The 26,042-nt window shown below is 40.9% G+C and overlaps 1 protein-coding gene across 1 annotated transcript; it reads right to left on the minus strand.

Annotated features, from left to right (window-relative positions):
* Window positions 1–2,082: 2,082 nt before the first annotated feature.
* Window positions 2,083–25,955, minus strand: si:dkey-12h9.6 (macoilin-2). The gene is made up of 12 exons (XM_047049677.1): window positions 25,759–25,955; window positions 24,506–24,647; window positions 24,267–24,393; window positions 23,876–23,999; window positions 23,332–23,510; window positions 7,281–7,634; window positions 6,056–6,179; window positions 5,743–5,901; window positions 5,322–5,492; window positions 4,831–4,957; window positions 3,367–3,541; window positions 2,083–3,195 (listed from the first exon to the last, which is right to left on the minus strand). The coding sequence occupies exons 1-12, from the start codon at window positions 25,833–25,835 to the stop codon at window positions 3,005–3,007; spliced, it is 1,950 nt and encodes a 649-aa protein (XP_046905633.1). The 5' UTR covers window positions 25,836–25,955; the 3' UTR covers window positions 2,083–3,004.
* Window positions 25,956–26,042: the final 87 nt, after the last annotated feature.

Genomic DNA, 26,042 nt, shown 5'->3' on the forward strand with positions numbered 1-26,042 from the left:
CGGAACAAGTGCACCAAAATCCAGTCTTCCTTCGGGCAGAGTTGGTAAATGTCAGTTTAAGCAGAGGTAGCCACAGGGCTGTGGACTGTGATCAGCACAGCATCACAGGCAGGGGGATGAGGAAAGGGACTGGGAACTCGCTGTTGTCTGTCAGGGAGACTGGTGTCCACTTGGCAATTAGATCCAGCTTTGGCAAACCGTCACAGATCAATGTCAGCTGGCGACCAGGTCCAATGTTGGCAGACCAATGACCCGGTAGCCAGGTACTGACAGCACAGTGGATGTGTGGAGGGGGGACAGAGGGGAGAGCAGGGATTCGAGAATGCCAGGAGCAACTAAAAGTTACAGTAATAATAGAACGAGGTCCCCACCGATCAAGTGTGGACTAGTGCAGCAATTTAGCAGAGCAAAAAGGGTATCTGATGCAGCCCTAGGCACTAAGATAGTGCCAGCCCCCCGCGGTGGGAGCATGACATCTGTTCCAGGGAAGAGAAACTCTAAAATACGTTATACGAATAAGAATGCCCCGTCCCCCGTCGTCTCCAACTAGTAACAGAAACAATAACAGTAACAATATACAGTAACAGGTTTACTTTATTTGTATCATCAAGTCGGGCCTCCATGGACATATGGAAGCTTTATTTGTAATTTAAAGTTTTATATGACACATATATACAGACAAACACACACTTCAGGTTGACATTAAAAGTACATACAAACACTTAAGCAGTCATAGAACTGACTAAACAAAACGTTTTTTTTACCTAACTTTGAAACATGGGAGCATCTGGGTATGTTGAAGATCAGGCGGACTGCTGTGTTCTGAATCCTTTGGAAGGGGCAGGTTGCGCAAGCTGGGAGACCGGCAAGACCGGCGAGTTGCAGTAGTCCAACTTGGAGACGACAAGTGCTTGGACCAGCAGCTGGGTGGAATGCTCAGATAGGTATCTCCTGATCTTCCGGATGTTGTAGAGGGTGAATCTACACAACCGGGAGACTGCAGCAATGTGGGCCTTGAGGGTGAGCTTGTCATCCATTGTAACCCCAAGGTTCCGGGCAGAGGATGAAGGGGTCAACATCGCTGATCCCAGGGTGATTGAGAGATCGTGGGAGATGGAGGGTTTGGCCAGGATGATGAGAAGTTCTGTTTTGGCGAGGTTGAGCTGGAGGTGGGTGCTTGGTCATCCAGGTGGAGATGTTAGGCAAATTTTGTCTGTCAGGCAATATATTTCACATGAAGTCCTTGGTGTTGACCAGGAGTTGGGCATACATTTAGCTTAAATTCTGAACTTGAGGTTTTATCATTTGATTTATTTGTTTATACTTAGACGATAAAATGTTTAGAAAGGATAGCGTTTTTTACGCTGGCTCAATAAAACTTGGTTGACTAAACTTAGTCATCAACAATCTGTTAACAAACCAGCATCAAACCAACGGCATTTAAATACAGTCAGCCCAGAAAAACAAGTGCTGAAGTGATCTACACCGAGCAAAAACCTCTAGCAGATGTGAAATGGTTCGAGGCTGTTGTTCCTACCTCAAACCTTGAATGAGTTGAATGTCCTTGAGTCATTAAGAGCAGTCTGGTCCACAGCTGAATTATAGAGATGCATGAAATGGTGTTTGATGTATTGTCTATTAAGAACAACCTTATAGTACTTATTGATGGTATACTGTCCAATTGACTTTGGTGCCACAAAATACATGGTAAGTGCTTTAATTGAGTACAGATACTGCCTCCAAAAATCTGTCAACTGGCCTGTATTATTTTACATAAAACTGACAACATTTGGAGGTGATTCATTACAATTATTTATTAATTTGCTGATTCAAAATATTTTCAGCAAGAAACTTTAGCCCTTGTAACTAGTATGTTACGCACTGCACAACTTTAGGTCACACATATTGTGCTCAAATAAATAGGAATTGTATTATTGAACATTGAAGTCATGCTGAGTCAAACACATTCACTTGTAAATGTAAGCAGTACATTTTCATGTGAAAATGACATAAAACCTAAAAAAAATCTTTAAAAAGATCCTGTAAACATTAAATCTAAACAAAAAGATACCAAAATTGCAACATCAATTTCTTGTATTCCCTAATTTATAAACAATTCAGGGTGTTATTTATTTATTTACACTGCTTTAAAAAAGACTACAAAAACAGTACATAGCACTTCAATTCAAACACATTACAGTCTTACGTTAAATAGTGCGTACTTCCCATTTTGAAAGTAATAGGCACAAAAATTCAATTTTGGAGAAATTCTCAAATGCTGCACATCTAGTACTTTTGGGTCCGCTCAGTACCTCATTATGCCCATGTTATTCACAATGGCCAAAGTATCTATAACTATTCTATAGACACATGTAACATCTACCATTAAAACCCCACAGCATCCTTTCAGATCACTGAAGATTGGCAGGTACTTAGTGCGGTTTGTTCTGTCTGTAAAATTTAGACCTTAAGCTCTGTGGACTGAGCCAATTGTTGGGCAACTTGCAGATCATACTGTAGGTTGAATAAAAGCTACTTATACAACATAACAGCCAATTAATACAGATATAAACTTAATACAACATTAGAACAGACAGCTGCCAAGAGATAGGGGTTCCACCAGGCCTAGCTCACATTGTTTAATATAAGTTGAACATCGTCTTATTCCACCCATTACACACCACCAGCATAGTATCTACTACTCTTCACTGGAAATCCAAAAGGACAATAAAATTGTCTTCCCTCACGTCAAGGGAACTCAATATAAGGTTTTCAACATCAATTTAGGATATCTCTTTAATTCAGCACCAGCTATGCAGCCAAAGGCATTTTGTTTGCCAAAGCATAGATTTGTGAAGATGAAGTATGAATGTTTAAGGCCATTTGCTGGAGGTCGAGCTCTGTGACATCGTCAGGGAAGTTCTTAGTGTCGTCCACTCTGCTCCAGATGAACCTGCCAAGGACTGCCATGATGTCCCCCAGGGGTTTCTGACTAAGAGACAGTTCACTTCTTCAAACACTGGTACATCAGCGCTCGTGGGTTTAGCATGTAGTGCTCAGAGTTGAGGAACTTGGTGAGGTACTGTGGCACAGCTGGGCGTGGGGTCAAGTATGACATGCCCGGACTGACAGCCATGACCTCCGCAATTTTCTGTTTCATCTCTCCAATCTCCTTGTCCTGCTTCATCACTCTCCCTGTAAGGCAGAGCCATTTGTTAATAGAACGTTTTCTCTCAACTCTTTTGTGTTTTATGTTAACAGTTTTTTTACTGGACAAACAGAAAGTGTTTTATGTATAGTCAAGTAAAACAGTTCATACAGAACACTAAATTAACAGTTAAAAAAATGGGTGAGAGGACTGGGGACCTTGTGCTATCTCTAGCTGCCTGCGCGCATCTCCTAGAGCTGAGAACAAGTCCAGTTTGATGCGAGTCTCAGCGCTCAAGTTGTACTCCAGGTGCTGAGCCTTCTCTTGCAGGGCGGCGAGGGCAGACAGCAACACCTCAGTCTCCTGCTCCACACAGCGGAACCTTCCCATCGCCTGAGACCAGGGCAGAGAGAAGAAACTGATACCAGCCATAGATAACAGACAACTGACAGAGGAGAGATCAATGCCTCAGAGGTTGCGCTTTGGTTCCCCAAACTTCTACTGTATTTATGTCAAACATAACTGAAGTAACTTTAGTAACTTAAATTGAATTGTTTGAATTGATCTAATTTAGGAACCAAAGCGCCACAAAACTTTTTCAACAGTGATAGTGGATAAGTGGTATGCCAGCCATTCAAAAAACAATGACCACATTATTAAAATTTTCTCAGGGGGCATTCTGTGTTTCAGTCAGGGAGACTTTCATAAAAATGCAAATGAATTATCTTTGAGGATGGACAATTAACCTCACTCAGCAAGACACGTGACACATAACCATCTGGGAAGTCGTCCTTGGAAACTGCTTGGAAAAGGGCTGGCATTTTCACAAAAACTTGGATGAATCATCTGTATCACTAGCTAACTTCAACAACACTTGCAGGTGCCAGTAGCTCCTCATAGGATGCTGATAGGTCGTTCAGACCACCAGTGGTTTAGGCACAAACGGATGAATTTGAGGTTGGCAAGATGGATTTTCACATGGTCGTGATCTCACAAATCCAGCTGTCTCACAAGGTTAATGGACAACAAGGTGGTAGAGGAAAGTGTATTTTTCTCCTCGTTAAAACTGAAAAGTACTTGTGTGAAAGACGTTCACTGTTTTATGAAAGGCTTGGCTTCTGATTCTGCATGCATTATGGGGTAAACATCACCACAGTGAAAGAGGATAACAAAGAAATTATGCAATACCTCATCCTTAATGAAAAACAGAAACAATCTGCATACTATACAGACAGATGCAACGACAAAGTCAGGGTTCCCACTCTTTTCTAAAGATCGCTTTCCAAGACTTTTTCAAGACTTTTCCAGCGATGGCCTAGCTAGTGTGACAGAGAGGATGTTACATGTGTTTTACATGACTGGAAAATTGTACAACTGTTTTCCAGGATGTGTGGTAACCCTGAAAGTGCCACCTTCAGGCTGCCTTGACATGACACAAACATTACAATATTCTAAATCACAGCAATGAGAGGCATTCCCTAACACAGAATTCAATTCCACAAACAGCATTCTCAAATTGGTGACAAACAAAAATTCTCACATTTACATTACTGCATCTCTGAAACTGCAGACAAATAGGTACCACTTCAGCAAGCATCGCACAAAAGGTCCACACAACACTGTCACAAATTCAAACACGAACATTATCAAATAATCCACTGTATAAAGTATGTAGAAAATACCTCCACTTCTTGCTCTAGAGCTATTACACGACCCTCTTTCCCTTGAAACTCCAGTTGTAGTTGTTTGTACTCTGTCTCTAGATCTTTAGCTTTTTTCCTTAACATTAGGCTCTCTGCGTGTTCCTGCCTGGTGTAGAAAATGGAGAAAGTCAAGGTGGGTAGGTCACACAGAAAAAACAACATTGCAGGTCATTCATCTTCACTGAAACATATGTCTCTACAGAATTTACAGTAAACCTAGAGTATGGTTGCCTGGTCATAATTAACATCTATTGAAACAGCACCACCTGACCGAACTGTAAATTACTAAAACTGTGGATTATGACTTAAAAGCATACATTTATCAAATTGTGAAATTAGACTTCTCGTCTAAGTATTGTATTTAGTTTAGATCAATATTAGCAAGGTACAGAACAGAACAATACTGAGTGTTGTGATGTACAGTTTTACATTAAACAAACAATAGAAGTAGAATGAGACTGCTACTGTACCTGTTTGTCATGTTACGGGCACAGCTAGCTGCCTCCTCCAGTTTTTGAGCCTGAAGTTCAGCTAGAATTTTCTCAACAGAGAGCCTAGCCTCTGTCTCAGATCTGGTCTTCTTCTCCAACACTGCGCTGGTCTGTTTGTCTCTCTGCTTGGTCTTGGTCACACACAGAATCCTAATGCACACATTACAAGCTAGTCTAAGCATTTGTTGCATAGCCTATGCAGAGCATACCCTTGGGACAACTGTGCCTGAATGATGCACCCATTTTTCCAATGGGTTTTGAATGTAATAATATACAACTTTGAAAAAAGAAGTTGTCTGTCTTGACGGGAGAAACTAGAACTAGACGCATGATAATCATGACAGATTTTACTAACAAAAACACCAGTACTACTTGGTAACCAGCAGGCAGGAACACTCACTTGCTCTGGAGCAGGTCATTAGACTGTCTGAGAAGAGACACCTCTGGCCTCAGGCTCCTCTCACTGTTGGTCAGGTTGCAGACGTGGCTGCGTAGCTCCTGCTCATTCTGCCTGCTGGCCTGCAGCTCTGCCTTCAACCTTCTGAACTCTTGCTCCAGTCTACAAAGAGAGAAAGAGTGAGAGAGAGAGAGACATAAAATGAGAAATGGAGAGATAAAGAGAAATGAAAAAAAGGAGATTAAAGAAAGAAGCACATTTACAGATCAGTGGCATTTAGCCAATGTAAGTTAATGTAAGCTCTACAGTAACCTACTTGGTGATCTGCTCAAGGTGGGGATTGTGGTTGGTGTTGACATTCTTGTCGGTTATTTCCCGAATGGGGCTGACTGTTTTGGAGGAGTTGTGCCTCTGCTTCTTGTCTCCCTTGCCTGTGGGCCCTGCACAGTGTTGGGTGTAGTAAAGCGTTACTGTAATTAAATTACTTATCCACTGAAAAAGTAAAGTAAAGGATTACAAGTAACTGTATTAAATTACCTAAAAATGAACAGTAGTTCATTTTTAGGTAATTTATTACATTTATTTGTAATGTACTTGCGTTACATACTGTAAATTAGTCAAACAGTTCTGTATAAATCAATATTGAATTAGAATATAAATGCATCGTCTTACGGTAAAAGTGAACGCTGCCTCTTTAAAATCGTTAGTTGTAATGCAGTTGCATGGGAGACGTGAGTTTTTGCTGCATTAGCGCGGGCTCTAGCGGTTTGAAGTGGAAGATTTCGGACTCGGCCGAAGCAAGTAGCTCTAGCTGTTTTACCAAATGGAAATATTCCAAGTACTTTACCTTTTTGTCACAGGTTGACAAGAACAATGTAAGTGCAAGCTATGTCCTGGGGAAAAAAAACTATATGCGGCTGCGGCTAGCACAAGTAACCTACTGAAGCACCTCACAAGGCAGCATCGACGAACATTTGAGTGATCCATGTTCATCAGAATCAGAAAGGGCCATGAAAGTTTGCACAGACAAGAATTTACTTTGGCATCGACAGATTATACCTCAGCAACACCTGTTAAGCAGGCAAAACTTAATTTTACATCGCCAGTGCAGAAAGTGTCTGAAGGTGAGCTTAAATTCTTTTTTGCAAACTAGATTGCAGGAAGAGATGCTACCGCTGCATACTTTAGAATCCTTTGATGTCATGTTTAACTTTAAGTTAAGCTTTTGTGTTGTGCACATATTGTTTGGTAACTAAAGATGAAAGAAGGTTACATGTGTTACTAAAATGTTAAGTATTAGTAGGCTATGTTTTAAAAAGCTAAAAGGCTAAACTATTCCAAGTTTGACTTGTATTTAATTATTGAAAGAGTTTCCTTTCTGTTGTCTATCCAGTCAAGGTTTATAGGGATTGTAAGAAGTAATGCATTACATTACTTATTGAGTAATTCAATTACTTTACAGAAAGAGTAATCACAAAAGTATTTTAAATACAATATTGATGAAGTAATTAGTAATTAATTACTTTTTTTAAGTAACTTACCCAACAATGGCCCTGCAGACATGTTAGCAGGGGTCCAATGCGCTTTGGGTGGAGAGCTCTTAGAGGGCCAGGGCACTTTACTGCCCTGCTCATCCTGAGGTAGATTTTTGGTGTTTATTAAGGTCTCTGCTCCTTCTACTGCTTCTGAAGTGGGTTCTCTTGACTCACTGCAGCTGATTTTGGATGACGGTGAAGGATGGTTTAAGTCACCTGGCCTGGTCTCCACACTTTTGTGCGCTCCGCTGCTTTCGCTGTGAATTTGAAGGCAGTCCACTGTGTGTCTTTCATCAGTGGTCACTGTGTCGTTTTGACATTGATATTGGGTGGACTCAGGTTTGGGCCTCCACTTTGAGTCTGCAAAAAAACAAAATTGTACAACCCATAATAACAGTATTAACGTCTGTTAACATCTGTTAGAATAACATAAATGTCAACACATGATGCTTTAGGCAAGTGCAATATCACTAAATATTCTAAATTCTAGTTTATTTGCCATTTGCGTCAAGTACAGTTGCATGCAGGAAATTGCTCTCAGCAGTTTCCTGCATGTTGCTGGCTAACCTAAGTAGGTGGTTCTAAATATTATTCTAAATCTTAATAAATAAATAAATATTAATAATACACAGTGAAGATTTGCCGATCCTATATTAATAACTAGAAAAATAATTCTGCAAAAGATATCCGTTATGGTTCAGTGATAATCCACATTTTGTCCTAAAATCAATAGGAGTAAACAGTGATGTCTGGGCTTTATAAACCTAATTAGAATGTTTGTTATCAAAGGTTGCCAAAACACTTCCGGGTGGATAACTGTCATCCTCTCAACAGCAGTTATGGTAGCATAGCATAGTATTTCATAGTAGTTCATTTAAAAGATTAAATTGAAAAAAGAGTGAGTCAGGTGGCTAAGCGGGTAGAGCATCGGGCTAGTAATCTGAAGGTTGTCAGTTTGATTCCCGACCGCTGCACATTATGTTGTGTTCACCCTACTTGCCTCGGGGAGAATGTCCCTGTACTTACTGTAAGTCGCTCTGGATAAGAGCGTCTGCTAAATGACTAAATGTAAAAGATTAACATCATGCCAAAATCTTGTTGTGTTTGGGGTTGTAATGTCAAATGTACACTGGCATGTAAGGGATAAGGCTTTTTCCGTATGCCACGGTTAAATCGAAATCGACCCAATGGAACCTGTGGATAACGTTAGCACAGATCCAGCTATAGTAGCCTAGTCCACGTTTACCGGGTGGTCTCTGCTTCTAACGGTACCAATGGACAGGCTGGCAACTAACCACTCATGACCGGATTTAAAGAAGACATTTCCTCACAGATCATTTGTCAAACGTTTTTGTTGGGTTGCTGTTTGGTAGCATAACGTTGGGTAGCATATCTCGCAAGCTTGCTAGCATGAGAGTACTAGTCCAGTTGATATAAATAAACAAACCACACACAGTGGCGTGATCTGTCTGGAGTTTTACATTTACAGGCCATTCAATTTCAGGCCTAGGGCCTAGACCTCAGGTCAAACTACAAACATCATAACACACCCTCAAGGCTCTAACAGGTGTCAAGCCCTATGGCTCAATATCATTTGTTTCCAAAATGTGGGGAGGAAGAATATCAGACAAGGAGACCAGTGCACAGTCTGACTTGTACACTAACATCAATTCAGGAGATGAGGTTATGGCAGACAGGGGTTTTTTGATTGTTGAAGAACTGGCTAAATGTGGTGCCACACTGGTCATGCCTTCATTCCTCAAGGGGAGAAAGCAGCTCAAATTTAGCTAGGCCAAACACTATTATAAAATGGCCATGAAAGCAAAATACAAATATTTCATTATGTACAGTAATTTGTACAGTACACACACAGTAAACACAGTATTTACAGTAAGTACAGTACACACAGTATTTACAGTATACAGTATTACAGCAATTTGTATTGTATTATTTATAGATATCTGTATATTTAGGAGGTTTACTTATTTAAGCTTAGCATAGATATAATTTATGTTCTGTGAACTAATGTTAGGCCTATGTAAATGCCAGGTGCTTGCGTTGTCTTAAGAATTTGCATCGGACAATAAAAGACTTGAACTTGAACTATATGAAAATATATGTATGCTATATATATATGTAAATATATATGCTATATATACAGACGTATACCTACTATATGAAACAATCAGTATTTAACTGATAAGAAATCTTAATGTTTGCTTTATCTAACATTTACCTTTCTACTGTCAACTGTGCTTGCTCATCGATCCACAAATCCTCAAAACTGCTCATCATTACAATGATAAAGTTTCCATTGTCAATAAGATAGATAGGTACTTAATTAACCCAGACGGAAAATTATTGTGTCCAGATCAGTTCATAAGCATAATTAATGAAACGTGTTAAAATCATAATAATCATAAAAGGTGTTTGTGGTTAAATGTATGGAGGAATAAAAGTGCCACAATGAATTAAATAAATACACCATTAAATAAATAAATACACCATTAAATAATTACTTAAATGTGTGATTAATTAAAATAGAAATTAAATACATCAAACTCGCCCATCAAAGTTGGTAGGCGGATCCCATAACGCCTTATCATCAGACAACTTCATTTTTAACCACTTTAATTACAAGATGGAGAAATACTTTTAGTTGGTGGAATATACATAAATCTGTGGGCAATGTAGAACAGAAGACAGATTAGAAATATCTTATTTTGATTAAAAGTTATGACCATTCTAGTGACTAGCGGAGACAGGGGAAACCGGAGTGATCCTCCCCCAAAAGTAGCTAGCGCTATGGATACTCCTCTCGATAACTAAAATACTTTTAAGTTTCTTCCACAATCGACCGAATTGGCCAAACAAGACATGTACATTTAGTTTACAGAGTACATAATCTAGCTAGTTACTCTTATCTTCCGAATAAAAGTACCCCCCGGAAAAAAAGTACCCCCCGAAAAATTGCCAAATAGGCACGCAAACTGTGTTCATATGCGATCAAAATGTGTTCCTATCAGTGTAAGTGCGCATCTTTTACTGTCACTTGCAATCAGGAGTAGAAATGGACAGCAAATATACCATTGCTAGGAAAAAACTTAAACACTTGTAGTTTGGAAATACATAATCATTATTAGAAATTTTCAAAAAAGAGGCTGTCACAAATATATGGTAGTTTTCCTCAAACACTTACAGTCAACATGACTGCAACATAACATGAAAACCACTGGACATACTTAGTTATTACAAAGTTAAAAAAGAGTCTGTCTAGTTACAAACATACATGTACTAGTACTATCACTTTTCCTTAAACAGACTACAGTCAACATGACAACCACTACCAAATAAAGCATTAGGAAAATACTTCAATGCCTGTAGCTTGGAAATACATAGTTACAAATCTGTCAAATAACAAACATGCCATGACTACTGGTATACGGTACCTCAACAAACTTATAGTAGCAGCGCAGCACAATTGCAGGTGCTGTGATATTTCTAATGACATCATCTCGCAGCACCTCATATTTCGCGTCTTGTGCGGCATACAATCCTGAACTTGCACCAGTACTAGTTACACCTTCAAAGTATCTACTGTACTTGAGTTTGCAAAATATAAAAAAGTAAATGCCCTGGGATTTCTATTTGACGATGAGAGGGTCGTTGTCTATAGGTTGTGACTGTCATGCTGGTGTGCTGAATGGGAACCGTTATGTGAGTGTACAGTAGCTAGAGCTAACATCTGAGCCATAATGAGGCTCTGGCTAACATTTACTAGCTTGCACTGACAACCAGTTGGTAGCTAATGTCGTTGGCTAATGTAAGCTGCTTGCCAGTAGCTAGCTAGCTAAGGTAGCTAACGTTTTCACATCAAAGAGTTCAAATTCAGAAAAAAATGCATGGAATTTTCTAAAATTACGTCTCGATTTCCCCCCAAAAAATAAACGTACCGTCCAAAATAAGAATGTACCGGGTGGATTTTTCGGGTAAAAAAAATAAACGTACCGGTACGTTTATTCGGAAGATGAGAGTAATGTTGTTTTTCCAAGTTTTTTAGAAATCTGCTCAAATCGAGGCTAAACAGTGCTACTACCGTCATAGCTGCCTGTCACAAACGGCCAAGCCGGACACTTATTTTTTTCCTGAAAGAACTTGCGTCACTCCCACAAACAAATTCTTGGTAAGTAAAAAGTTTAGACTTTTAATTGACAATATTGACAACACATATTAAGAAACTTGTTTTTACTCATAATATCGTCTCCGATTTCAATTCGAAGCTGTAAATCTAACACTGTAGGCAGTCTCCCATGGTATCCACTCTGGCCCCGCCTTGGAAAACAATACGTGCGTTTGAGATGACTCGACTTCATGCGGCGCTGCAACCGGCTGCAGGCAGCTGACTTGGAACAGTGAATTCTGGTTAGACTTTTTGTCCGACTTGAGACGGCGCCGAGGATACGTCATTGTGGTTGTGGTTGTGGTTAACTATCGCTAGCCAAGATCGACGTTATCCACCCGGAAGTAAGATATTTGTTGTTGTGACGTCAGGCTGAAATGACCTTTTTTGATGAACATTCTAGAATTTTCATTCGTCAAGTTTGGCCCTTGAAAGCTTCCGGTTTCAGACGCACGAATGCTTGTTTTGATGGAAGTCAGCTAGCATAAATGAGCAAATGCTTATGCTTTTTTTAACAATGTCAATTATGCTGTGTTTGGCTGTTCGTCGAGATTGGGGAAGACCAAGTTGTCAACAAGTTTAAATTCCCTATAAAAACGGGATAACGAGATGACTGGGTTGCTGCTGTAAATAATAGCTTGTTGATCTTTCAACGTTTCAATAGTAATATTGGTGGAAATACCATTAGAAATTCTAGAATAAATACTGTTAGAATCGCGTTGGTTTTTCATCGTTGTTTTAATATTAAATAAGGGTAAAAAATGATGATGGGTCAACATAGTCTGACGTTGGTTCAATGAAATTAGCGTTAAAAGCGGAATGTTGATTCAGTGAAGTTTCAATGAAGTTTGCTATCTGGGTTAGTGCTTTAAAAAGGTGGTTTGGGGTGCCATAACTTGTCATGGAAGGGAATTTCCAATCATGCCTAGCATCAGTGGCGATGTGTCCTCCTGGCTTAGGTTACTGAAATGAATTTGTGCAACAGGATCCATCTGAACAATAAATATACTTCAGTAGAGATAACTCGTTGTGGATCTGACACTGCTTGCGTAGTCCTAGGCTATAGCTAACTCTCATATCCACCTGATTTTTAACCATCGACCATACACTGGGTTCAGAAATTACAGGTGGGTGATGTAAAAACAGCAGATCATAATGAACATTTATCGATGTGTTTATTAATTACTACAATTTCATAGCAGTTATTCAACAGGTAACCAGCAGATATAGCCTACCCGCTGCACACCTCCCCGACCGTTGCATTTAGTATGCAGGCATAGCTGGTCTAGGTCTTTTTAAGCCGTCTCTGCTACATTGTTGACTCCCATAAAAAAATTGTTGTAGGCTTCAGCCTTTTATAGGCTCCAATAACCTCTTTACTGACAGTAAACGCACTCTACCAAATACTATTTGGTAGGCTAAAGTAGCTACTATTTGAAATAGTGGTAGACATCAGGATAGAATGGGGGAGAGCGGGGGCGAAAGTAACATGGGACGAAAGTAACAAAGCGATTTTCTCAGAGCCCTGACTTCATACTGTAAGTTATGACAGCACCAGAGAATGTCTAATATAGAGAGGACTGCCACTCTCGGGGAAACTTCCGGGTTCTGAACTGGTAGCAGTTCCATGTGAGGGCGCTAACGAGCGAGTGCAGAATGAAAGGAGGTCTATGGAGCTATACCCTTCAAAATCCACTTTTCTCAGGATATAATTTTTTGTCTAGTAATTTGAATTCTGAACGAAAGGGGAGGCAAAAAAATACAAACTGCTGGCTGTTAGATTGTTTTAAAGTCGCCTTTCTGTTCTAAAAAGCCTTTGAAAATGTCATTGACATCATACACATAGTACGACCAGAGCTACTGCTTTACGGCAAGCTCTGGTCACTTACATTTTTCTCTCAAGGCATCGACAACACAGCTGACAGGTTAGGCTCTCCCTGTCAATACACATGCTAGAAAGAGTTTGGGCTTGCTAATGTTGTTGCTAATGTTGCTAATGCTCTGACATTCTGATTCCGCTTCGGATGCCATCAAGCGGGAGCTCTGGTCGTATCAGTCCTTCACTAACCAATCAGCATTCATTAGCAGAATGCTAGCGTGTTATGGGCAACAACGACTCACCCTGTAAGAAATCAAAAGGACATAGGTACTCGTTCATTCAACTTTCGACCTATAAACTACGTTGAACATGCAAAAACTACAATCAAATCGGAGATTTCATAACGATAATCAGGCGAAAGAGACAAATTTAGCCGTTTAGCTCCATAGACTTCCATTCAACATGCACTCGCTCGCGATCACCCCCAGTGGAACTCTGGTGGAACTGCAGCCAAATTCGGTACAATGGGGCTCAATAGAGAGTGGCAAGGCTCTCCTTAAACAGGCTCTGACAGCACCTTCAGCATGCAACCGTTGATGGCATTTCACGTGATGTCGTCATCGTTTGCTGCGGTTAGGTGCGGAAAGCACTTTTCGAGTGCGCAAAGTAAATTACTGAGGCGGTTCTTTTTTGCTAATTACAAGTTGTGTTTCCTGTTTCATGTGTCACAGTCACAGATCAATCTACAGGTTATTTAATGCCGCTAATGCAATAGTATGTGGTGAATTTCTGTTTGTGTAAAGCATTTATTAAAATATGTTTATGTCATATAATATCAACAGAATATGCCAAGAGTGAGTGTCAAAAAGACAGACAGAGGTCTGATTCAGTAAAAAATTCTAATAAATATTTGATGCAACTGAAATCTAAAATTCACAGTTTTTTTGCTAAACTAATGGACAAAATGTGTTTGCAGTTACAAGGTCATAGTCAGGTATATTTAATAAAAACCAGAGTAACACAAAAAATCTAGCTTGTATCGATGTGTTAGTTTTGATCCACCCCTGTGTTACTTTCGTCCCAACTGATGGGGTCGAAAGTAATGTGCAACATGTGCACACTTCTAAGTTATGGACCCAAGCAAAAATATATCTATGTCTAAAACATTCTCTTTTAAAATTACGTTTTTCTGAAAAATTGTACTTTCGCCCCCGCCCTCCCCTAGCTCTAGCTTTACCTTAGGTTATACCTTAGGCTATCAATTTCAGACCAGCCTAAAAAAATTATAACCTAAAATAAATAACGTTCTGATCCAGTGGGTCGGTTAAGGGACACTATTCGATGTATCGCTGCTATTCACAGCCAGTTAATTGATGGTAATATGCGGTAGTCATGTTAACTAGATGGTACAGTAGCTAGCGACTAATGTAGGAAACGCGCTAGCAGGATGTAGTTCAGGGCCTTACCAGAGCCTGTTTAAGGAGAGCCTGCCACTCCCTATTTAGCTTCATTGTACCGAATTTTGTTGCAGTTCCACCAGAGTTCCACTGGGAGTGATCGCGTTTGAGTGCAAAATAAATGAGAGTCTATGGAGCTTAACAGCTAAATTAGTCTCTTTCGCCTGATTGTCATTGATAAATCTCAGATTTGATTGTAGTTTTTGCATGTTCAACATGGATTACAGGTCAAAAGTTGAATGAACGAGTACTTATCTCCTTTCGATTTCTTACAGGGTAAGTCGTTGTTGCCCATAACACGCTAGCATTCTGCTAACGAATGCTGATTGGTTAGTGAAGGATTGACTACGACCAGAAATCCCGCTTGATGGCATCCGAAGCAGAACCAGAATGTCAGAGCATTAACAACATTAGCAACAAGATTAGCAAGCCAAAACTTTTTCTAGCATATGTATTGACAGGGAGAGCCTAACCCAGAGATCAGCAACCTGCGGCAACGCCGCCCTAGTGGCTCGCTGGAGCTTTAAAAATAATATGAAAATGGAAAAAGATGGCGTTAACATATTTTTTTGTTTTAACCTTTTAAGGAGTAGCGTCACAGATATGTGACCGTTCGAAAGCGGGCCCCACAGAGTACCGTCACACGTGTGATTATGAACATTCCAACCTACTATTTTCCGATAGACAAAAACTATACTATACTACGTCGGCACTTCAGGCAGTGACAAGCCACATACATAAGGATAACAGTGTACTGCCTGTCCTAGTCCTTCTGAAGTTGTTAAATTGAATAGGCTGAACATAAACATGTAACATCAAGTAAAGCCTAGAAATTCCAAACGAATTAGCGTTAGCTTTCAATTTTACGTATGCCGGGGCTACTTGTACCGTGTCCTGGCAATAAATAAAGAACATTATGCTACATGTTTTGCCAGAATAACTGGCAAGACTATTGAATGTTCATGATGTTCCTGTGTGTTTATTCCTTTGACTGGGTACAACAACGCGATCAGTCAACCGACTATAAATATTTTTAATGTCAGGCTACGAATTTATTGAACAACTTCTGTCTGATACGTGTGGCATCCTTTAGCCAAATAATTAGCCTACATTTTGCTGAGAGATTGAAGAGCTAAACAACGAATGTTCAAATGAATCACCGACTAAAGTCATCTTCTGACATTGCCTTTGCTCCATGTTAAAAGCTCCAAAATGATGGACTGGCAAAAGCTTTATAACTGTAAATCTACTCTAAAATGTACTTTAAAGTATGGCGACGACGTTGGCAACTTATCCAGTAGTAAATGTCGAACGACAAGTATGTCAAAGTAGTTGAACCGCATCGACATCGCTGTGTTTACACTGGCAGACGCTGTGCAAACCACTTCCGGAAATAAAGTGCATATTTGTAGAGTTATGGCGGCCCCCTAGTTTTGGCACGTAACCTTAGGTGCGTTCGACATGACCCGACTTCATGCGGCGCCGCAGGACACGTCACTGTGACGTCGCCATCAAAGTACCGTGAGATCGATTCGAGAACTGCCGGCTGTGTAGCCGAGCGCATTTTCTCAAGAGCAACTGCACGGGTTCAAGTGACGACACAGCTATTTCATGATTGGACAGACTCACACAGACAACTTTGACACGTGTTTTGTAATATTCGGACACTTTCAGTTTCGCCAACGCTTAAAAAAGTTGTAATTGAATTAAAAATGTGTTGAAGAAAAGGTTTTAGTCAGCCTCTTCACTAACGGAAAGACCAAGTTAAATTATAAATAAAGTAAAGTAAGCAAACAGCGCTTGATCGGCCATGACTGACATCAACGCAGCAAACCACGAGAAGCTGGAATGTCCCACTTCACAGAGCCGTTTTCAACTCCTCCCCGACTGCAAGCGGCTACTCTCGCTGGTCGTTTCATGCAGCCGCAGTCCATGTCGAACGCACCTCTTTTCATTTGACATTTCAGCCTGACGTCACAACAAAAAATATCTTACTTCCGGGTGGATAACATCAGTGTTTCCCCTATGTTGATTTTGTCGTGGCGGCCCGCCACCGCTAAATTTCGGCCGCCACGGTATCAGAAATAGGGCTGTACAAGATTTTAGGCCGTTTATCAGCAGTGATTGTTAGAGTGCATGTCGGAGAATAGCAAGGACACGCGCTTCACAGCACAGTTGAGATTGCGTGTGTACGTCCTTGAGAACTGTAAGTCGTATAACTTATGTTTTCAGTTCATTAAAGCCCGTTATTGTATTAGTCTACAGTTATTGCAAATTTAAATTAACTGGTGATTTTTGTTGTTTGTATTCTTCCCCTGCTAGCATAATTGCATGCCTCTTGATTCGCTAGCGATTGCTGCCCTTGCTCACGTTTTATTTTAAGTGCATTATTATGCTGAAGTCGTTTTAATTAATAGTGGGTATATTGTTATTATTTGCTACAGAATGCTTAGCCTATCAAGATCAAATGAAGCCGACAGTGTACATGCTTTTGAGTACCTTGATCGATAGGCTAGGCTACTGACCATTTACAAGTTGTTACGTCAATTATGAATTGGCAGCATATTTCTGCCATTTAGAACATCCTTTAAGTAGCCTAACTGTATTGCTTTACGGAAAATAGGACAAAAATGTATGCAATATTACATTTGTTATTAGACTATTACATTAACCTACTCCAAAATATAGGGTTAGAACTTTATTTCGGACGAGGTGGAGGGGGGGGGGGGGGGGGGGGGGGGGGGTCGGACAGACCTGCCCCCACTGCTAAAAAAAATCCTAGGGAAGCACTGAACATCGATCTTGGCTGGCAATAGTAAACCTTAACAAGCCATTGAAGCCAACAGGATATTCCATGTCATTTAACCACAAACACGTTTTATGATTATTATGATTATAACACGTTTCATGATTATGATCTTGTGAACTGAAAAAACGAGACGTTCCCAATGTCGTTGCTGTTACTATTGTTAGCGAATAACGGTAATATTGTAACGGTATATCAAACTCATAGTGACTGAGATCGCTAGCTAGCTAGCGACTGCTGTACTGTAGCTACAATATCCAACTTATCGATTAAAGATTTTCTGGACTGCGTGAGCTTTCTAGCTATCTGTCTGCCTGGCCATAATAATTTGCGTTTGGGGGTCAATAAAGTATTTATCTATCTTATCGACTATGGTAACGTTATCATATGGCTTCACATTTTACAATGAGGAGGCTAACAAGTAACACTAGCAGGAAGTAGCATTGCTACGAGTGTTATGCTAGGTTGCTAGGTAACGGAAGATAGATAGCTTTTTTAATGAATGCTCATTATGTATTTGTAGCCTACTTATCATTTTGATAGTAGGCTAATATAGCTAATATAGACACTTAGAGCATGTGTTGCCTTCATTATAAGGCTTATATAAGGCCTTTAATTTTTTGCGGCTCCAGACAGAATTGTTTTTAGTTTTTTTGGTCCAATATGGCTCTTTCAACATTTTGGGTTGCCGACCCCTGGCCTTACCTGTCAGCTAGGGGTGGGCGATATGGCCAAAATCTCCTATCACGGTATGAGTAATTTTATATCACGGTTACGGTATATATCACGGTATAGTAATTGATATAGTAAATATAGTCCATTTAATTAAGAAATTGTACTATATAACAATACCGTACTTAATCATCACACTTGATTATTTATTACAAACAAAAACAACTGCCTCACATGAGACAACACTTGAGTTAAAAACTAGACTCAAAGTTAATAGTACGAGCGTTCCGATTGGCTGATGCGCAGTCATGCCATCCGCGTGGTGACCTAGTACTCACAGCGCAATACGGATCCGTAATGCCCTCAGACAAACGGGGGGGGGTTAAAAATAATTCCTTCGTTAATAATTTGTTACACAGAACTTTATTATATTAAATATTCATCCCAAATTATTCACACCTTCACAAAATCAACCACAAACAAATAATTTCTGCATGTGCAAGTAGCAACGCTAGTGCTAAACAACTATTTAAATGGTCGGCTCCATGACGCCGGGTAAGTAGCTAGCTCCTGAGACTTGTCACCAAAAGAACGAAGGGGAACCTTTGATTAAGACATGTTTGTAGGTACCTAGCGAAAAGTAGCCTGAACTTTCCTAGATCTTAAGCTAATGCTGAATGCTCGCTGATATAGCTGTCTATCTTACTAGAACGGCGAATGTATGCATTGTTGCTAACGTGTGCTGACGTTGTGACTATGTAGGCTATGTGAGAAAGACGCGTAAGTGACAGAGAGACGGAGGGAGAGCAGGGAAAGGAAATGCAGCTGAAAGAATTTGCTGATGTTTAACCTAAATAGTGTTAAAAAAAAAATGTTTACGAAACGCAATATGTGGCGGTCGGTGTTGATTCTGTGGCGCATCGAAGATGAAGGTTAATTATTTTTAACCCCCCCCCGTTTTCTGAGGGCATTACGGATCCGTATTGCGCTGTGAGTACTAGGTCACCACGCGGATGGCATGACTGCGCATCAGCCACAAATTAGTCTGTGTGGGAAACACTGAAAAGTATACCGCGGTTGAAACAGTATAGCCAAATCTCTCCCGGTAGACACATTTCTACCGTTGCACGGTATATACCGTCATACTGCCCAGCCCTACTGTCAGCTGTATTGTTGATGCCTCGAGAGAAAAGTGGAAGTAACCAGAGCTTGCCGTCAAGCAGTAGCTCTGGTCGTACGATGTGTATGACTTCAATTACATTTTCAAAGGCTTTTTACATAACATTTACATTTATGCATTTAGCAGACGCTTTTATCCAAAGCGACTTCCAAGAGAGAGCTTTACAAAAGAGCATAGGTCACTGATCATAACAACGAGGTAGTCCCAAACATTGCAAGCAGCCAAAACATGAGGCATACATTGTGAAAAAACTAAACAAGTGCCAAAAGGGAAGACCCATAAGAGCATGCAGTTATACAAGTTACAAATTAAAAACAACATGAACCACAAAAAGTGCAGGACTGTACCTGTAGAAGAACAATCAGCAGTAAAATATTTCACAGCGAGTACAAGACTTAACTTCCTTATAACTAACCTACAAGAGCAACAAGTCACTCAATAAGAGTCATTGTGATCCTGGAGGAAACTAACATCAGGTCCAGCCAAGCATTCCTAAGTGCCGTTGTACTCCCGGAACAAGTGCGTCTTGAGCCTTTTCTTGAAGGTTGGGGAGACAGTCAGTCCAGTGTCCCTGATGGAGGTGGGGAGCTGGTTCCACCATTGGGGGGCAGGCAGGAGAAGAGCTTGTGTTGAGACCGGGCGGTCTTAAGCGGTGGGACCACCAGGCGGTTGTCTGAAGAAGACCGTAGGTGATGGGTGGGGGTTAAAACGGAAAGGCGACTTAAAAAAATTCAGCGGTGTGTATTTTTTTTGCCTCCCCTTTAGAATTCAAAATACTAGACAAAAAATGTTATCCTGAGAAAAGGGGATTTTGAGGGGTATAGCTTCATATGCCTCCATTCATTCTGCACTAGACAGTTAGCGCCCTCATATGGAACTTGAGTGGAACTGCAACCAGTTCAGAACCCGGAAGTTTCCCGAGAGTGGGAGTTCTCCCTTTATTAGAAATTCTCTGGCCTTTCGTTCTAAACTGATATGTTATTGTTTACGTTCCAAAAAAGGTCTATCCACCTTATTCCTAGCTCCCATGATCCATTTCCTGAATTATGGGCGCGAATTCCGGAGCCGGCGATTGTCATGGTAACGCTCATAAACAGTCATTGCGGTAAGCCAAGTCTGATGCGAAATAAAACGTGGGAACACAGACTGTAACACCTGAAACGGGACAATTTGATCATACCTCTGCCCTCTACTATCGAGGGATGGGAGGACGACCTGAAAAAGTGGCCTCAACTAACGTACACTTGCATATTTAGCTACTTTATTAACTCTGTTGCTACGGACGGTGAAGCGATGAATAACCTTAAAAGCTCTGAGTCTTATCAGTACTTTTGCTACCTCCACACCAATAAAGTTTTCACGTTTTAATAAAAGAGGTGGGACACAACCTTGTTTACCTTAAAGCAGACAGAGCCTAGTCAGAGCGTCAAACTCCCACATCACCGGTTCTGGGTTTTAGTTTCATCGTCAGGTGAAATACAAATGGCTGGGTGCTCATGTGTTGCTGGACCAGGGCACCACTAACACACAAAAATTCCTATATGAACACTTGCATCCCACCTTTACTGGCAGTACTGCAACTAAATCTGTGGAGGTACGGTGGCCCTGAAGTGCAAAACACCCCCCCTAATATGAGTACATCCCCCAAATGAAAACACTCCCCCCAATACGAGTCAACTCCCCCCAAATCGGATGACTTGTTCACCTCCCCCCAATACAAAAACACTCTCCCTAAAAATGGAAAACGACATTACATTAACTCAAAAACACATTACATTAACTCAAAAACACATTACATTAACTCTGAACGGAAAGGGTAGGTACTACACTTCAGCGCTGATTGGATGCAGTAGGCTAACTAACAAGAAATAAGAAATTGATAGACAAAAGTCCGTCTGTCCGTCATCTGCCGCTTGTCCGGGGATCGGGTCGCGGGGGCAGCGACCTAGGCAGGGAGGCCCAGACTTCCCTCCCCCCGGCCACTTCCGCCAGCTCTTCCTGGGGGACCCCGAGGCGTTCCCAGGCCAGCCGAGAGACATAGTCCCTCCAGCGTGTCCTGGGTCTTCCCCGGGGCCTCTTCCCAGTGGGACGTGCCCGGAACACCTCACCAGGGAGGCGTCCAGGAGGCATCCTGATCAGATGACCGAGCCACCTCAGCTGGCTCCTCTCTACGCGGAGGAGCAGCGGTTCTACTCTGAGCCCCTCCCGGATGACCGAGCTTCTCACCCTATCTCTAAGTGAGAACCCGGACACCCTGCGGAGAAAGCTCATTTCGGCCGCTTGTATTCGCGATCTCGTTCTTTCGGTCACTACCCATAGTTCGTGACCATAGGTGAGGGTAGGAACGTAGATCGACTGGTAAATAGAGAGCTTCGCCTTTCGACTCAGCTCCTTCTTCACCACGACGGACCGATGCAGAGCCCGCATCACTGCGGACGCCGCACCGATCCGCCTGTCGACCTCGCGTTCCATTCTTCCCTCACTCGTGAACAATACCCCGAGATACTTGAACTCCTCCGCTTGGTTCAGGATCTCCTCCCCGACCCGGAGATGGCACTCCACCCTTTTCCGGTCGATTACCATGGCCTCAGATTTGGAGACAAAAGTACAAAATGCAATAGCCTGACAGAGTTACGTGCCCCAGGACAATTATTTGGGTATCGAAGCATGTAGCATAGGCTACGTATGCAAAAGCGTAAATTGCGTGTTAAACGTAAACATCGATAGCCAAACAACAAGTCCACTTAACTCTGTCATTATCATGAACTTGATTGTTTTGGCTGGAAGGAAAGAGGAAACATTTGTGTTAACAATTCAGTCATGACACTTCTCTTTATTTTAAACAGGGTCATTCCTATGAAATAATCTTGGATATGCTGTTAACGTTTCACAATATAAGTACCCTGTGTGCACGCTAATAACGCAGTTGAAGGAAGCAGGACTAATAGTCCACTACAGAAGAACGAAATGCCACAATGACAGAGTAACGTGGACCAGGATAGTTGTTTGGCTATCAATTTTTACATTTAACACAAAACACTTTTGCCTAAGTAGCCTACTATTTGCTACATTCTTCGATAGCCAAACAAATGTTCTGGTGCACGTAACTCTGCCAGGCTATTGCATTTTGTACTTTGTCAATCAATTTCATATTTCTTGTTAGTTAGCCTACTGCATCCAATCAGCGCTGAAGTGTAGTACCTACCCTTTCCGTTCAGAGTTAATGTAATGTGTTTTTGAGTTAATGTAATGTCGTTTTCCATTTGGGGGAGCGTGTTTTTGTATTGGGGGGAGGTGAACAAGTCAACCGATTTGGGGGGAGTTGACTCTTATTCGGGGGGAGTGTTTTCATTTGGGGGATGTACTCATATCAGGGGGTGTGTTTTGCACTTTAGGGCCACTGTAGCGGAGGTCTTTCGTAGCCCCAACACAAAGTAGGATGCGGATTTCCTCTGTCGGCTTTTTGTCCACAAAATGAAATGAGTACACATACATAGTGTTTTGGGTGGTCTCTTCAAGGCTAAGTTTTTCAGGTACATTCTTTTGTAGTCCTCATCTGTTGGCAGGCGATGGAAACGGTACCGTTTGTCACAAGAACAATCCCTTTTTGTTGTGGGTGTGTGTTCAACGCACTGTCGTTGAATCCACAGATTTAGCTAAGTCTGGTTGTTTGTAAAGTCGCCAACAGCACAACAGGTAGCCTACCAGACCTCCGCAATGACATTTTATAACAATAATAATAACAATATAAATAACAATATATGTTTGAAAGCAAACCAGTTAGACCAGTAGTTAAATTACAGTTGAAATTACTTTAGAAAGAATCACTGCTGACGGCTGGCTGGGACTAACGTATAGCAAACCACAACTTCCGCTACTCACCGGAAGTTGCACCCATAATCATTTCTACAGTAGACCCCCTGAGAATAAGGTGGATACTTACTGCCGTTGCTATCTGTGACAGACTTGGGGTAAAACTGCAACCCAGGAGACAGAGACTGTTGAAGGAGGTGCACGTGGAAGTCATTTTCATTCTGGACTGCTTTCTGTGTCCTCATCTTAAAGATGCTGCTGAAATAGCAGGTGGCATCAAACCCCAGGTAGACAACAGGATACCCAATGCTGAGGGGTCAAACAAACAGCAAGAAGACAGTTACAAGTGCTCACTACGAACAAATATTGGAACATTAGATTTGAAACACAATACATTTATTACACAATTTAAAAAAAAAAACTGACTATTTTAACTCCTTCACAACAAGCAATGAAGTACAAAAGCATCTCTATAGATTATACAAGTAAACTACTTGGTGATTCAATCTAACATCCTGTAGGTCTCTGTTTACTGTAATACCACTCAATTCAGAGCAGAATCATTTTACAATTGTCCTGAAACTTGGACCTGAAGGATCTGCAACCAACCAAGTCTGTTTCAGTTCTGCTTGAGGGTGACTCCTCTGTGAGCACTTTGTGCTGAATCGACCTACCAGTGTGCAGCAAAGAGATGAGACAGGTTGGCGTGGGAGTTCTTTAGGTCTTTAAGTCTGAGTGAAGCCTCGGTATACACAAGGAGAATCCACAGGGACACCGTTGACATACAGATGCCTTTTTCTGAGAAAAATAATCAATTTCACAATTTAACATTGTCTTGGCCTGATACTCTGAACCACACCAATTCACTCAGGGTTAATTAGTGCTGTATAGAATCAGTACCAATAAGAACATTTTCAGGTCACATACAATAGACATTGGTTTGACCTTTGTTCCTTTGGGACCTTTGTTCAATACAATCAAAGGAACCATTTGGTCCTATAGGATGAGTAAAAAAAAAGAACATAAAAAATATTACACCAAATAAGTGAACCGTAGTATACTCACCAGTGTGCCATATGTAATTGAACAAGACGTAGGTGCTCGCCGCAAAGAAAAGCCAATTTAGAGGAACAAAAATAAAACAAAAGACATCCAGGGTAAAGGCAGCACAGACAAATGCAACGCATATAACCTGCAACAAAGAGTGAATTTGCTTCAGTGAAAATGGACTGAGGCTTAACATTATTGACTTCTGTATTTTCATGTTTTTATTTTATAATAATCAGAAGCGCCGATGTTCTTACCAGGCCATGACAGTGGAAAGTACTGTAGACGCTACCTAAGAATAACCAGCAAGGCCAAAGGTACTCCAACCGGAATTCAAGAATGAAATCTGCCAGCAGCACTAGAGTCCACACAATCATGAACTTCATAAATGTGTAGGCACTGCGAAACAAAGAATAAAATACATGATGTTGTATAAAGAAAACAATTTAACGTGAATTGGGGCCAAAGGACTAGGGTAGGGTCATTACGTTGACAATTTTAATTTAAAAAACACATTTTCTTTCCCCTTTGACACAGCTAAAGGCTATTGTTTCAACAACTCCTTTGTTCCAGCGCTAGGCTATCAGTGGGGCTACTATCATACCCCACTTGTTTGGTAACCATGACAACGGCTCATATGCCATGGAGAGTGTCTCTGAATGTCTTTTATGCGCATCTTAAGAGAGCACACGCTCCTTATAGAATCGAAAGGCATGTAAGAAAATCTTAAATGTAAGAGCTAGTTAAACCTCCCCCTTCCACATTTCCCTCCCTTTCCACACGCACAAAAGTAGGCTATTGCACAAAATTATATGCCACGCAATTGTAGATTTGCCAATAATAAAATCTTTGGAAGTAGCCAAATGTGAAACGTGCACAAAAAGACTCGATCATGCATTTTCAAAGAAAAAACTATAGGCTCCTGAAAGCACACCATTGCAGTGACGCTTTGTCTCTGGGAACCAGGTTGCCTTTACGTCTAGACATCATGCTCTAACCATAATGCCTCACATATCGTCATATATTTTGGGGCTAATAAAACGATACCGGCCCTCATATTATTATGTAAATTGTATTATTTTATTCATGTTGCCATAATAATGATGGCAAAATTGTTACACGGTTAGGCTACCTTATAATCAACAGTAAGCTAGGTAGCCCTAATATCTTAATAATCACAACATTGGGAGGAATTGATTTATTTATCAGCATGAATTATCATTATTCAATATTAAGAATATAAATCAATTGTAGGCTACTATGTAGAATTCTCAATAATGATGTAGGCTATTATGCGCGCATTTATTTAGAAGTGGATGTTGACAGTCAATAACACGTAAACAATGCAGGTGGGCGTCAAATTTAGACTGCACCCTCTAGAGTATTTTATACAATGTAGGCTAATCTAAAACAAAGGGCAATTTGAAATAGAAGATGTAGACAGATGACGCTAATGAAGATAGAGCATTTCAGCAACAAATACACAGTGTAACGGCTATAGTTACCCTACCTTTCAGATATTTTCTCTGTAAATTTGATCTTTTTCATTTTGCGTATCCTGTTGACGTCCACGTAACGTTTCTTCATCGTTTGGCTTCTATTCCTTGTCCGTACACCGCACAAAGCGGCAATTACTGTAAACACGAACGTGGATGGTTTACTGTAGACTACAACAACCTGACCATATTTTTGGATTATTCTGCACTAGTCTTTGATCAATCCTGACGTTGCGCATGCCCTGTAGTCAGAAGGATACCTCGACGGGTTGAACAGCAATAGCGTCAAGGTTGAAAC

The sequence above is a fragment of the Hypomesus transpacificus genome, chromosome 26, assembly GCF_021917145.1.
Source record: "Hypomesus transpacificus isolate Combined female chromosome 26, fHypTra1, whole genome shotgun sequence".
In the NCBI taxonomy this organism is placed as follows: Eukaryota; Metazoa; Chordata; class Actinopteri; order Osmeriformes; family Osmeridae; genus Hypomesus; species Hypomesus transpacificus.